At 38.9% G+C, this 15,459-nt stretch overlaps 2 protein-coding genes, 1 non-coding gene and 1 pseudogene across 7 annotated transcripts; 2 read left to right on the top strand and 2 right to left on the bottom strand.

The window, feature by feature from the left end:
- Nucleotides 1-539: 539 nt before the first annotated feature.
- On the bottom strand, nt 540-1,603 carry LOC148690812 (uncharacterized; annotated as a pseudogene).
- Nucleotides 1,604-7,243: 5,640 nt separating this feature from the next.
- Nucleotides 7,244-11,725, top strand: FD (Basic-leucine zipper (bZIP) transcription factor family protein). Of its 5 annotated transcripts, none has more exons than XR_011065673.2 (4): nt 7,244-7,506; nt 7,597-8,231; nt 11,149-11,226; nt 11,334-11,725. XR_011065673.2 is itself a non-coding variant. In XM_068455842.2 (3 exons), exons 1-3 carry the CDS (start codon nt 10,018-10,020, stop codon nt 11,400-11,402), a joined length of 861 nt encoding a protein of 286 aa, XP_068311943.1. In that variant the 5' UTR covers nt 9,796-10,017; the 3' UTR covers nt 11,403-11,725. The 5 variants fall into 5 exon arrangements, 1 of the variants encoding a protein (XP_068311943.1); XR_015956316.1 differs by having other exon boundaries at nt 7,591-8,231; XR_015956317.1 differs by lacking the exon at nt 7,597-8,231.
- Nucleotides 11,726-13,451: 1,726 nt separating this feature from the next.
- Nucleotides 13,452-13,523, top strand: TRNAE-UUC (transfer RNA glutamic acid (anticodon UUC)). Its single transcript has one exon. It is a non-coding gene; the product is annotated as a tRNA-Glu (tRNA).
- A 579-nt stretch (nt 13,524-14,102) lies between these two features.
- LOC137711190 (uncharacterized) lies at nt 14,103-14,507 on the bottom strand. The gene has a single exon (XM_068450441.2). It carries the CDS (start codon nt 14,505-14,507, stop codon nt 14,103-14,105), a length of 405 nt encoding a protein of 134 aa, XP_068306542.2.
- Nucleotides 14,508-15,459: the final 952 nt, after the last annotated feature.

The following is a 15,459-nucleotide window of genomic DNA, read 5'->3' as shown; positions in this document are numbered from 1 at the left end:
CACGATCTACTATACATCTCTCTCCTCTAGGCATAGCGAACTCTAAATCGTACCCTAGAGGTGTGGGGCGAGGTTGCGTCACTTGAGCAAATGTATGAGAAATCACAGAATGTGTAGCTCCACAATCAATTAATACTCTAGCAAAATAACCAAGGATGTTTAACGTACCCATAATCAGATCCGGATTGTTCTGAGCATCCTGCAGAGAAATATTGTAAATACGCCCCTGGGTCTGCTGTCATCCGCCGCGACTGCTCGCCTGACCACCGCGACTCTGAGTACCACGCCCCTGACTGGGCTGACCAGACTGCCTCGAAGACCCCGCACTACTAGTAGCAATCTCTTCCGGCTGAAACTGTCATCCCTGAAACCACTGAGAACCACCTGCTGAAGATGGAGGATACGGCATATAGCCGCAAGGATACGGAGGATAACCACCCTGAGAATACGGGTCCTGGGGATACTGATACTGTCCCGGGGCATAAGGAACAGCATCACCCTGGTAGTGGTAGGCACCACCTCGACCTGTCTGTCCATAACTACTCGGACCCTGAATCTGCTGAATCGGTGCAGGTAGTGGCATGAAAGTCTGTTGCGGCTTCTGCTGTTGACTCTGGGGACAATTCGCAGCCCAATGTCCCATCTGCCCACACGTAAAGCAACCACTGCTGCCACGCCTGCACTCACCAAAATGCCGGTTATTACATCTGCGGCAAACTGGAGCTCTGCCTCTGCCACCATCACCCTGTCTCTGGTCTCGAGCACCACCAGTAAATCTACCTCCACGTCCCTGACCAATGGTGCTGAGACTACCACTAGAAGAGCTAGAACTAGAGCCACCCCTCTTAAAGTTCTGTGTCCTACGAGGCCCGAGCGACGCTTGACCTTTACCCTTGTCATCTTTCTTCTGATTACCATCTTTTTCTTCTTCCTCACTCTCGCTCGGCATGTTCTCAGAATCCTTAATCCTCAACAATATCTCGTAGAAATCTTGGTAGGTGTCACAGTGGGTAGTAGTCGCCATCGAACGCCACTTCTTCTTAGTATCTAGGCGGAAACGACGAAGCATCTCCGCCGGATTACCAGCGTCGTCTGGATGGTAGCGAGACAGATCAGTGAACCTGCGATAGTACTCGTTAGCCGTCATCTTCCCCTGTCTCATCTCGGTGAACTCCTACTTCTTACGATCAACATACTCAGGAGGCACAAACCTTCTCCTGAACAACTCTTTGAAAACGTCCCAATCAGTCCTCTCAGCTGGAGTCAAGCGACGAAGTTCCTGCTCCCACCAGGCTGCAGACTCCGTACCCAGAAACCATGAGGTCGTCTCGACCCACCTCTCAACAGGAAGGTTCCCCTGATTGTGCAACACACGAAAAGTCTTCTCAATGTGCTCTAACCATCGCTCTGCGCGCTCATGACCCTCATTACCTTCGAACTTATCCAATTTCAGATTATACATAGTCTCCAGAGGAGTCCTCTGTGGAGGGCGGATCGCCGACTGAATGACGGTAGCAATAGCTTCCCCCAGCTGAGCAATATCGGGGAAATTAGGCTCATCAGAGCGACGTGGTTCCCGACGAGGCAGCATAATTCTGACAGAAGACACCAAAACCATTAGAATACTCACAAAGACACAGGACTGCCAACCTAGGCTCTGATACCAAACTGACACACCCCGACCGAGATCAGGGCGTGCTGGCCGTCACGCGGAGGTGACGTAACCATGTGCACGGTGCGGAAGCTAATAAAATAGTAATGCCAAAAAGTACGAATAATTAAAAACTAGCATACATAAGGTAATAGAAATAAGTGCTAGCGTAAGTGAGGCACAAGTTCAGAGCATAAGCCTACAGCAATCCAAAAGAAATTGATACGACAACAGTACACCCGAAGGTGACCCTACTCTGGTGATCGTCTGTCAGAAATGTCGGGAAAGCCCTCTGGGAAACCACCGAACCTGCTAGACAACTAGAACCTGGAGGGGCGCAAAACAAAAGCGTGAGTGGGCAAAAACAAAGCTTTTCAAAAACCATTTCAAAAAGAAGATTCTAACCCCTCGCCGTAAAACCTGTATACTTCCCAGAAAATGAACATATGTACGTATGTATATAGATATGCCAATCATGCTCAAGAATATGCCATGTCGAAACCCCATAATGAAATGCAAGTGCTCAGGTATAAATCATATCAATAACATATAGTCTGGCAGCCGGAGTCACCTAACGTGACCTGTACGGCTGCATATATAGCTCAAATATCAAAATCAATAACTAAACCTGCCCACGAGTCGGAACCACCTAAAGTGGTCTGTACGACAGGCCTGGGTGTAATACATATAAACGCTCTAGTGCTACGATCACGTGAAGGCTGTGCGAATAATCGCGGGTCACCTACGAGTCGGAACCACCTAATGTGGTCTGTACGACAAGACTGTGCACCTAACTTGGATCCAAGCTGAGCGTGTGGTGCGGGAGGTGAACATCACGTGAAGGACTGTGCCCTACTCTGGGTGGGAGCACTAACACCGGGGGTGCAGGTTATGAGCTCTCTAAGCATCTCAAACCACTACTGAATAAAAACATGAATAACATTTACCTGGCACTTACATGTGCGTCCACAACACCCAATATGCATATGTATATATATATATGCAACTAATAATGTAACTAACGATGCACAACCAACGATAATATAATGCATGGCATATGGCAAATAATAATTCAAATCAATTTCTGGGAAAATATAAGTATATAGGTATATACGGAAAACCAAAAGTCCACTCACTGGTATGTGGAAGGGTCGTAGCCCCCCTGCCTCGAGTGACCACGCTCGTCCTCGGGATACGTATCACCTATATGCGAAACAACTACAAAAACGTTAATTTTAAAGCACATAAATTGGACAAATGAATATACCAACGTGCTCTACACAACGTGCTCTACACAACCTCAGGAACACACCCAAATTTTTAGAAAAAATTTTCACCGCCGGCCACGCGCAGGCACGTGCCTGGCACGCTGACGGCGTCAACTGACGCCGTAGGGAATATTCCGTCAGTTCTAACAGATTCCATCAACGGCGTATGGAATATTCCGTCAGACTTGACGGAATATTCCGTCTCCTTCCCCGGCGAACCTCCGGCGCCGGAAAACTGGAAAATTTTCAAACTTCAATATCTCCTTCGTTTTTCACCCAAATTTGACAAACTTGGTACCAAATTGAAGCTTGGAACTAGAGGAACACAATTGTACTACTTTTAAGGGTTAAAAACCACGAAATCTCACCTGTCAAAACAATCCAACTCCGGCCAACTTCGAATACAGTGATCCCGACGTCCAATTCCTTCAAACGAACTACTCCGAGCCTCCTTGGGACCTCACCAAGCTACCTACGAGCTTCAAATTTCCTAAAACGTGAGAAATCACGTTTGCATGAATAGTACCCCAAATCGGACTTCGTGGAATCGACGTGAAAACATTGATATTCTTACCTGAAAATGGTACGGTTGGGCTCCTACAAGCTTCACGAGTTCGAATATGGGTTTAGTTTCTTCGATCTGTGGAGGTTTAGTGTGCTTGTGTGTGTGTCTGTACGTTTTCGAAGGAAGAGGAAAGGAATGGGGCTCGGGACAGGTGCAGAGAAACAGAGAGAAAAGTGGTGGTGTGTGGGAAGATGTGTGTGGCTCCAAACATGCCACCCACACTCAAAAACAACAAATGAACGTAAAGAAATCAAACTAGGGGCAATTTTATCTTTTCACACGTACGTTAAAATGTTTCTGGGACGGGCTGTCACATCGAAGCATCCCCGATTTAGAGCCTCGTGTCATCATCAACGCCACCTTCGAAGACCTGAGTCGGGAGATAGAGACATCGAGTTAAGATTGGGAGAGATGAGCGAAAGAGATAGGGACAAAGGATGAGCTTGCCTGGTTGCGCCGCTGCGTGCTGCAAGTCTGAGATTGAGATCCAGTAAGAGAGAGTGAGTTGTGACTTGTGATAGGGTTGGGATTTGGGAATCAACGGTGTTGATTTGAGTGGTATTAAATCAAAGGTGGAAATGGTCTGGGCAGAGGGTCTGTTTTCTCAAAATTTTGGACTCGCCCCGCCCTACCCTGTTTTCTATGTAAAATTTTTGAACATGCCATGTAACCGCCCCGACTCGTGAGACCAAGACCCGTTTGCCCACTCCTATATTATAGGAAAATAATTGAATTGAACATTCCTTTTCCGGGCCAAGACCCGTTTGCCCACCCTTACAAAAAGATATTATAGGAAAATAATTTTTTGACTATTTTCTTTTCAGAGCACATTCCTTTTTTTCTTTTAACAATTGAATTGAACAAAGCAAACGTCAGAAGTAAGAATAGATATGTAGAAAATAAAAAAGGTTGCGCAGAAAAAACTTCCCCTGTTTGAACTTGAGGTATAACTGCTTTGACTGAGCAAAATGTTTGTGGTGTTTGAGTGAAAATAGATTAAGCAAAATGTTATAACTAATCTCTTGGAGATGTCCTAAGAGAGATGAGATCTATTGTGTCATTGAAAATATGTTCTTTTACACGTGCAACATTGATTTATGTGTTATGATTTGGTATTTAAGTATAGCAGATTTCAAAGAATGATGAGCTTGTAACTCCAATAGTTACGAGTTATCACTCTTACACCATAATTTAACATTCATCACCTTAAATTACGTGTTTAGTTTTGTAAATACAGCAATTACACGATGAGTTTTGTAATTTAGAGTATATTTTTGGTTATAAGGTGCATTCTCTCGTAAAAAAAGGTGACACATTTTCTTAGTATGTAACTATTAAAGCAAGTCCAGCGGTTGAACAAAAGGCAGGATAAGGGCAATTATTTGCCCAAAACCACAAAAAATTGGCTCCAACGTCCCAAAGAAGAGGGACGATTACTAGGCTCCATTACGCGTTGGCTTGCGTAGCCAATTCACTCTAGGGCTTGAGCCTGCTGCCAATGGGCTATGTCATGGCTACCATTAGGTTGCAAATAGAGGGGGGGCCACGTCTAAGCCACCGAGCCGAAAGGCTCATTCTACCTCATCCTTGGCCGTTGGATTTCCAACGGTCTTCTCATCTGGACCATCGAATTTTCAATCGTAATTTTTTTCAAAAATTGTAGGTTGTGTCACATGACAATGGTGCATCTGATTTAAAAATATATATTAAAAATCAACCACAAAGATTAATTCAATGGTGAAGAAATCCCAAAAAGCCAAAAAAAAAAAAAAAAAAAAATCCCAACCATCTTCTTCATTTCTTACACCACAACTCAATATTTATTTGGGAGCTTTCATAAAAATGGTTTGTGTTAAAGTTTATTTTAACAAAAAAAAACATGCTATAACTTTATTTAATTAAAAAAATATAAATATTAGTAAAAAAAAACCCTCAAAGTTTAATAAAAGTGACAAAAGAACTTAAATTTTAATGTATGACACAATTAAAAAATTAAAAAATAAAAAAAAGATCTAACACGCAAGACCCATGGGTCCATCACAGACATTGTTTATAAAACTAAACACTATTTATGAAACTGAACGGTATTGCACTATTAATTAGTCCAATTTCATAAATAGTGCCTAGTTCTTGGTTATGGTTCATAAATAGTGCTTAGTTATTGGGTCTAGTTTCATAAATAGTGTATAATAATTGGTACAGTTTCATAGATAGTATTTCTTTCTTGGTCTAATTTCATAAATAGTGCGTAGTTATTGGTTCACTTTCATAAATAATGCCTAGTTCTCAGTCATGTTTTCATAAATAGTGTCTAGTTCTTGGTCCAGCTTCATAAATAGTTTCCATCGATGGGTTTAGTTTTGGAAATAGTGCTAATTCTTGGTTTCATTTCATAAATAGTGTCTACTTATTGGAGCAGTTTCATAAATATTGTCTACTTATTGATCAAATTTTATAAATAATGTCTAATTCTTGGTTTATTTTCATAAGGTTTGAAACTTAGACCCTTTTTGGTTTTGTAAAAGCACTCATTGCGCTAAAAACGATAAGTCCAAAAGTGATTATTTAGATCAAAACTTCAGAAGATTATGTTCTCAATAATTATATTGAAAATGATGTTTTCAATTACCAAATTAAAATTCCCTCACATTTTTTACACAGTTACAATAATTAAATGTAGCTCTCCATCCAATTTTTTTACGAAAGAGGATCCGGTCCGGGTCTCTCCCTTTAAAGGCCCAAGATTAAGTGATCTGGGCCGTTAAAATTTGATCCAACAACTACAAACAGGGGGCCATTATAAAAGTAATAATAATTGTAGCCTTTAGATTAAATTTCAACGGTCTGGATCACTTGATCCTGAGCCTTTGATGGAAGAGATCCGGACCGGGTCCTCTTCCTTTTTTTAGCTTGGGTGTCATCTTGGAGACATTTTTCCTTGTACCTGTAACACAAGTGGTACACCACGTGATATTATGTAATGTGGCAAATTTTATTTTTGATGTTATTAATTTTTTAACACAAGAATTTCACCACTTGTATAGAGACACATGGTATACTACCCCCAGAAGAAAAGAAACTATAAATGATAGCTAACAACAGGAGAAAAATGAGTGTGGAAAAGGGTTTCAAAATGCTACTCTTACCATATTTTTGTACGACATTTGTACTACCTGTCTAATAGAGATATAACTCACAGGTGTTGGTAGGCTCTACTTCTATTAGAGAGATCTTACAAATGTGAAATGAAAATATATGGTAAGTATAAATTTACTCTTTGTAAATAGCAATCGTCATTGTCCTTTGTAAACGGATGGACTTGCACAAAAACAATTATTGTTTCAAATAATTAGTAAAGACAATTTCACTGTCTTGCCCTGATTTCTTAAAACAGATGAACTTGCTCTTAGATTGGAGAATTTTTTCTAGATGAAGCTCTTAGGTTGCAAGTAAAAATCATTAATCAAGAATCTTCTTGACTTTTGACCGAAATAAGGGTTCGTTTACTAATCTGTAATCAAATTAAGGAGAAATATAAATACGATGGAATCAGAATCAAATTCCTTTTGGAAGTTGTTTATTAAAAATGTCTAGAATCGGAGTAGGATTGACATTGATCTATATAAACTGTTTACTAATTCACATGAATCAGAATGAAAACTATTATGATTATAAAATACCTCTAGTTCAATTAACTTATTTTATATGCCAATTATTTTTAGTACAACTTTTATTCTTTCATTTTTTTTGGAAGAGTGAACATTTTTTGATTTTTTCAATGGAATTTTCGTGCTTATCCACTAACCCAGGACCCAATGTCCTCATCCAAATTGGCATTATCCAGAACCCACGGCTCATATCCTCATCCTAGCCGGAGAGATCATCGTTCCTACCGCTTCTTCTTCAGCAACGTGCGAGCGTTGGAGCCTGCGCCTCAGCGTGGGACTCCGCAAACCCGAGCTCCAATTCGGATCTTTCAAGGGTCTCTCACCTGAACCCACTCATCTCCCTCGGCCTCTCTGGTACCACTCTCTTCTCCGTCACTTCCGTTTCCTTTTGTTGCTGAATTTTCTGTCTGCATTTGGATTTTTTGAGAGTGTTGAAAGTTGCAGGATTCGACAAAGAGAGAGAAAGCAAGAGTGTAGAAGTTGTAGGGGTGTTAGGGGAAGAAGAGTTTGATTCCTGATGGAGCATTTCTTCCAGAATTCAATTACCAGCTATATCTTGATAATCGGATTTCGGGTAAATCCAGAATTGAATTCCTTATATTGGATGGACCCCATCTTTATTTTCATTCCCCAAATACAAGTAAACATATGAATGCATTGGAAGGAATGCAATTCTGTTTCCACTCACTCCATTCCTGTTTTGTAAACACGTCCTAAATTCATGTTTTGTCTAGCAACATAACTGTATATGGTACGAGAACATTACAGTTCAACATATGGCATACGATTTACGCACAGACTTGAGCTACTCCAACGAATGATCATGGATCACTGAATTTTGTGCATTTATTTCGAGAAATTTCTTCTTTCCTGATATGAGCAACTTTGGCACACAAAAATTCCACACATAGGAAAATATAACACCATGACTTGGATCTCGACCTGGACAGACACACAGAGACAAATAGAACTACAATTGCAGAGAGAGAAAATGAGAGGGATGAGGTTTTCCTTCTCCAATAAAAGTGAGCAGCAAATGCAGGAAATTATCCCATGAATAAAACAGGTGTCCAATTCTGGTAAGTGGTTACCTCTTTGTAAATAAATTATTATCACAAGTGAGAAGAAGCAATGTCAAGTGTGAAATGCGTGTGACTCTCTGTGTATGTGTGTGTGAGAGAGAGAGAGAGAGATGCCGACATACTCCTTGAATGGTGGCACTCAGGCACTGGCTGTAATGCAGATCAAAAATCAAACTTATGATTTTTGATATATATACACACACACACACACAAAGAACCCTTGATTCCATTTTCTTAAAGAAGATGGAGATTACTGGTTGAGCTCACACCATCAAACTTCAACGATCAAAATCGTTTATTTTTTAAGTTGCATATCATAAATTAATTTTGTAAAATATTAATTAAATCGAAAATATTTAACGCATCTAATTGAGTTTAAAAAAATTAACAAATACTATATTTTAAGAAATATTGAAATTTCATTATGACAATTAAAAGACAAATGGATTCAAGAATCTAGGATATCCTAGTTTGTTTGATAATTCATACTAAAGATCTAATTAATTAAGTGAGGTGCAAAATTTTATACACTCTCAGAACTTCTAACCATAAGTGGTCTAAAATATTTGATTTCTCATCTTATTGAGAGATTCTCATGCGTTATTTGTCGTATGTTCTCATTAGTCTACAACACATGATGCATGCCATAAATTAATTCATTGTGATATCTTCGGTTGTAGATAAATATCTCTCCATCTCACATATGGAAAAATAAAACTCAAACACTTAATTACTCATATAGCATAGATGAAATTCACCCAGTAACAAACTCACAAATTTATAAGATACTAGTTTTAAATAATCTAGTTGAATATTATAATCACAATAATCACAATGGTGTATTTTTGGTTGATCAAGGGAATGTAGACTTTTTATTTTTTATACAAGCGATATATTAAGAGAGAAATAAAATTGAATTGGAGACTCTAATGACCGTGAGAGTAAATGATCTTAATCAGCTATAAAGCTAGACTTGTATATGTGGTGGAACTTATATTAGAAGAGTCTAAGATCATTTCTTGCTATCATATTGTGAATCTTAGCTCATTATCTTCTCTTTTAATGTATATAATATCATTTATCGAAAAGAAAAAAAACCATTTCCCATAAATACTTACCCTTAAAAACATACTTGCCCGAGAAAAAATGCTTACCCTTAAAATCATGTTTTACCAAGATGACATTTTTTATTTAGCTATAAGTTGTGAAGGCTGGAGTTTGTCCCCTGAACACCACGACCACTTTTAACTTGTTAAAAAAAGGAAGTGAGTGAAAAAAAGGCTCATATCGCATACCAAATAAGTCTTTCTATTGGTTATCCAAAAAAAAAAAAGGTCTTTCTTTTGATTAGGAGATACCAAGAATGGGATCTTCCTGATCAACTCATCTAAACCGTTCAAATTTAATCCAACAGTTACAATTATTATAATTTTAAAAACATCGTTGTTTGAAACCGTTGAATTAAATTTAAATGATTCGCATGAACTGATCAGAAGAATCTCCATACTGAGCTCAGGATAGAATCCTCTTCCCCAATTAAGCATCTCACGCAAGAATTTTGTCCTTCCCAATAACAAGAGCTGCAAAAGAACCATACGACTACCGAACGCTACCATAGACGTAGAACTATTGAGTCATTTGACATAAAAGTGTACTATCTGGAGGGAAAGGGAGAGAGAGAGAGAACCCATCGCTCACAATTTAAGTCACTCCCCTACTCTTCTCTGAGAAATCTGGAGAGAGATTCAAAACATACATCGACAGTTCCAAACACTTCTCTTCAATGTTGTCATCAACAGGTAGTGACCAAACCAACCACAACACAACCAGTACTTCATCCTGGTCCTCCTCGTCATCCCCATCGCCATTTTCACAACCCTCCTCCTTCCAAACCCCACAAAGAACCATGGAAGAGGTTTGGAAAGACTTCAATCTTGCCTCTCTCACTGATCCCACCACCCAAATCAGATCCTCATCCTCATCCTCCACCTCACCACTCCTCCAAATTAACCTCCCCAATGGGCCCCACCAGGGCCGCCACCACCACCCAAACTTTAGAAATATGACCCTTCAAGACTTCCTTGCCAGACCCTTTGCCCATGACTCACCAGCAGCAGCAGCCGCCTTGGTCTCCGCCGCTGCAAGCCCTCCCTCTCCTCTTCCTCCAGCCGCCCCAACTCTTCTCAGCCTGAACAATCCTGGCTCAGAGTTTCAGCTCTTTTATGCCTCTGACTCCCTCAGGCCTCCGAGCTCCGGCTTCATTGATCATCATCAGGCAAACCATAATAACATTTCTAGCAGTGTTTCTAACTCTTTCAGTGGTTGCCCATTTGAGAGCCTGGCTACTTCCTCCTTCGGCTTGCCTTCTTTTGGGAAGAGATCATTCACTGAATCTGATCACAGCAATTCCGGTGGAGATCGAAGACATAAGCGTATGATCAAGAACCGAGATTCTGCTGCTCGATCTAGGGCTAGAAAGCAGGAATGTATCTCTCCAGTATTGGTTCTTTTAAGGAATAAGAAAAACAGGAACCATATTTTCTAAATCATATAATGCGACAGTTAAAGATAAAGTCATTAAAGAATTCATCTAGCCATCAACCGTCACTATGTGATCTACAAAACAGATTTTTTAACATTTTTCTTCATATAATCCCATTTATCATTTGATTACCCTTTTGCTTTGGGTTAGCGTAGTCGTTAGGGTGGTAAAGTCTTTATGTGACAAAACAAGTGTTTGGCTTTTGTTTTTGTTTTGTGAAGTCTTTATGATTTTGTTTGTTCTTATTTAGTTTTATGAAAATTCTAATATGCTTGGCGTATGCTAGAACATCCCTTTTATGGGTTGTAGGTTTATTATCCTTTTGAGTTTGGTGCTTTAGTTTGTCGCCTGATTTTTGGTTGGTATGAACAGGCTTACACAAATGAGTTGGAGCTAAAAGTTGCACATTTGATGGAAGAGAATGCAAGACTCAAAAGACAGCTAGAACAGGTGATGAGAACTTTAAGACCGAGTAAAATTCTACTTTTAGAAAAATTAATTATATGTTTTTCTGCGATTTTGACTTCTGTTTGTTTGGTGGGAAAATGTATATGCAGTTAATTGCAGCAGCGTCTCAACAACCCAAAAGGCACAATCTTCATCGAACGTCAACAGCTCCATTTTGAGAAATCTTAGTGCCTTGCTTTCTGGTTTGAAGGTCGTCCTTTTGAGTTAAGACTTCATAGTAGTAGTTCCAATGTGGGGGGCATCAACGTTTTGCGGTAATATTAAGGTGGCGGGTGCCTTTTCCTTGTGTAGATGTTTTAGGGTTTAGAATATTATAACAATGACTCTCCTGTGTATCTGGGGAAAAATAAGTAATTCCCCAACATGAAGGTTGTTGTCTCTATCGTTTTCTTTACTTGTGATTGTAATTTTTTCTCTCTTTATGTACATACAAATTACAGTACAAGTCATCAGAATAAATGAATCTACTTTTAGTGTCTAACTTCAATTCTTAATATCGAATTTAAGAATCATTGACCATAAATATTTTGTCACAGTGATTTAAGAATACGAGACTTTTATATAAAAAACACAAATAACAGTTTCTGCAAACTTATGAAACTCTAGTTTTGTGCGCAAAGAACCAAGTGTCTCTTTTATAGGAAAAAATCCAATTATTTTTCCGTTCTCATGAAAGGAAAAGGAATCATCTTCTGATCCATTCCTCTTAATCCACTAAGTTTGGGGATCTGAATCGTTAAAATTTGATCAAACGGTTACAAACAGGGGTTCACTTTTAAAGTTATAATAATTTTATCCATTGGATCAAATTTTAACGGTCAGGATCTTCGAATTTGGTGGATTAAGAAGAAAGGATCCAAAGATGATCTTTTTTCCGCGTGGAATTTATAGAAGTGACTACATATGGGCCAATTGCTATTTAAACCTTCCGATCACTTTATCTTAATCAAGCATACTGAGGAAGTCACTTGTACAAACTCTAGGTTTTGTTTCACTCCCTCTTATGGTGGTGGCAGCCATTGATGTCTTATGCTGTCGGTTTGTATTTTGGCTTCGGCTTGTCTTGGTTATTGAGTTACTTTGCCAAGCTGCCATGATCCAATAGGAATATAGGATGACCCGAAAGGAGCATCGTTGACAATGTGGGGCTAACCATTAATGGCAATTAGCAAGTAGAAGGTTTTATTTAAACCCATATATGAGTGCTAAGTAAATAATAATAATAATATATGTTTTTTGACAATCATTAAAATTATGGGAAGAAAGATTAAGATTCAAAGTTGAGTGTGTGAGATAGAACAAAACTAATTTGACTAAATCCGTTACTGTAAATAATAATGTGCATAAGTTATGTCCTTATAAAAGTCAAATTTTGATTTTGAGTTTCTTATGCATTTGAGAAACCCTAGCCCTTCTGACCAAAGAAGAGAAAACCCTACCCATATTTTGATCCAAATCTTAGGTTTGAGTCTTAGCATGGATTTGTTCACAAGGAAGTGTTTATTTAGTAACTCAAAATTGTTAATCATATATGTCCTATATGGTCTAGCTATGTTTGTATTCCTATCAACTGTTTCTTTAGCATTATTAATTCACGTGTTAGAAATTGTATACAAGTGAATAACATAAAACTCTCGATTTATCAATCAATAACATATCAAGTGAATAACGTATATGTGAATTCTAAGTTATATATATACTTAAGCAAATTTGGATTTTGAGTATCTTATGCATTTGAGAAACCCTAACCCATATTGTGACCCAAATCTGAGATTTGAGTCCTAGCATGGATTTATTCACAACTAAGTGCTTCTTCAGTAGTCATGTTTTTCGGGGTTCTTTGAATCAAAATATGGTGTTTAGTAGACGATTGTCGACCGTAGATTTTTTCTGTCTCTCAGTTAAAGGTAAAAAGTATAGGTGTGAGTCACACTGTCATGTAGTGTTATCAATTCACATGTTATAATTTATTTACAAGTGAATAACATATGAACGATAGAACCCTCAATTTCTCAATTAATAAATACAACATGGATGCATGATGATTAGGTCAAAAATTTTGTCCAAACAGTAGTTAATTAATGTTTGTGGTGTTAATCTACTGAAATGGAAAAAAAGAAGAGCTATTGTCTATTGGCAGTGCATTTGGCAATGCTTGTTAGACAGTGTTGTTTATATAAATATAGCACGGATACGCTAGCATCAAATCCGTTGTCGTCCAGCGGTTAGGATATCTGGCTTTCACCCAGGAGACCCGGGTTCGATTCCCGGCAACGGAACTTTTTTGTCATTATATCCTATATTTTTTCTGGGCTTTAATTGGGCCTTTGTCTATTTTCTTTCCAATTCTTTTCTGGGCTCAAATTGGGCCGAAACTTCACATAATATTTGTTCCAGAACTTTTTTCGGCCCTGAATGTTTGATTTCTCTTCTTAAAAATGTGATAATCTAAAAAATAATAGTTGCTCTAAATTATGGAGATGGCGATTCGAAATCGGATGCAAGGAAAGCGAGAACGCTTCTTATGAATGTTGTTTCATTTTTGTTATGTGCCAGCATGTTGTTGTTGTTTAGTTTTTACAATGCGATATTCTAAATTGTTTTATTATACGGTTATGGAAATTTAAACTATCATATCTAGTATTACAAAGATAAGAATTCGAACTTGCGTACCAGGAAACAAGGACATTGGTCTGACCAAGTAGTGCAAAATGTCGATGATTTGCCTTTCGCTCTGTTTCTTTTTTCTTACAAGGATTTGGTGAAGAAATGAACATTTTATGTAGTGAAAGTCTACATGCTTGAAATCCACATGGACTAGATGGTTCAGTGTTTCTGTTTCGACATCCGCACAATCTTTAGAACCCAGAAATATGAAAAGAAGAAAAATAAAACATAATCTCCTCAGTCAGCAACTCCACCACCTGAGACTTCTCAACTCCTCCCACCGGAAACCGGCACAGCGGGCACGTCGTCTGGCATGCATCGAACCACTTGTCCACACATGCCTTGTGAAACTCGTGCAGGCATGGAAGAACTCTCATGTCCTCACCTTCCACCAATCTTGACAAACACACACAACACACCTCATCCTTACTCAAGCTGGATAATGCTTGAGACTCCGCCAAACCCTCTTCCTTTACTTTCGTCCCAACGTCCGATCCGATCACCTCGTGTGAACACGGGGATTCCTTAACGATCGCCGGGTGCTCTCTTGGACCGAAAAAACTAGAGATCAAGGAGATTGCCCTTTTGAGAACCATTTGGTTTAGTGAAGGATTAGCGTTCGGGGAAGGTGTTTAATAGAGTTCGAGGTTGGAGGGAGTGTGAAAGTGATGGTCCTCGGTTGTTTTGCGTGGGTTGCAAGGGTTGTTATATTAAGGAACGATTTCTAAAGTTCCTTCTCAAAGGCAGTTGCGTTGCACCTAAAGGGAGCGTTACTCTTGACCTTTCTTAATTTGATTAATCACAATTAGAGTAATAGTTGGGTTTTTTACTTCAAAATTGTTATCCCTTGTCTACTAGTCTATAATACCTATTATTGTTCGCTGATTCACTGTTTGGCTCGTTACACGTGTAAAAAAAATAAAAAAAATCTTATTACCAAAATTACAATCTGACGTATATGCAAAAGTAACTCGTTAAAAACACAAAAATAAAAAAAGATAAAAAAAGAACGACTCCTTTCATTTAAGGAACCAACTATTTTCTTTGAACGAATAGATTGAAACTTCTCACTTTCTGCAACCCATGAGATGCTTGGGTCAAACTACTTGCCGGTAGAAGGTCAATTGATGTCAAAACTCTGAAACTTGGATGTGAAAATACACTGTGGATGACACACAATTGGGCACCCAACTCATACCAGACTACTTGATCAAGCGGTAACCTTTTCGACAAAAACAAGGTCAAGAGTAAATTTTTTACCAATAAACAGATTAAAGCATGATCTGTTTTTGCACAAACATAGTAGAACGAGGAGAGACTCGAGGAAGCAATAAAGACATTGAAACGACAGTGAGCCTGAAGCAAGAGGTGCAGGTGAGGACCATGAGGTGACATTGAAGATAAACTGCTAACAGTCTAATTGTCCTTCAGAAACCAACACAAATCTTGATCCTATTTATATTGGTCTGGTAAACTCTAGGCAAAATGCGAGACTGCGAAGTTTCAACGAAAAGCAAAAGCCATCCAAAAACAATCTTGGACAACAGA

Source organism: Pyrus communis, chromosome 15 (assembly GCF_041283825.1).
Source record: "Pyrus communis isolate YQ-2024b chromosome 15, ASM4128382v1, whole genome shotgun sequence".
NCBI lineage: Eukaryota > Viridiplantae > Streptophyta > Magnoliopsida > Rosales > Rosaceae > Pyrus > Pyrus communis.
Note: the sequence above shows the minus strand (reverse complement) of the source record. Positions and strands in the feature narration are given on the sequence as shown.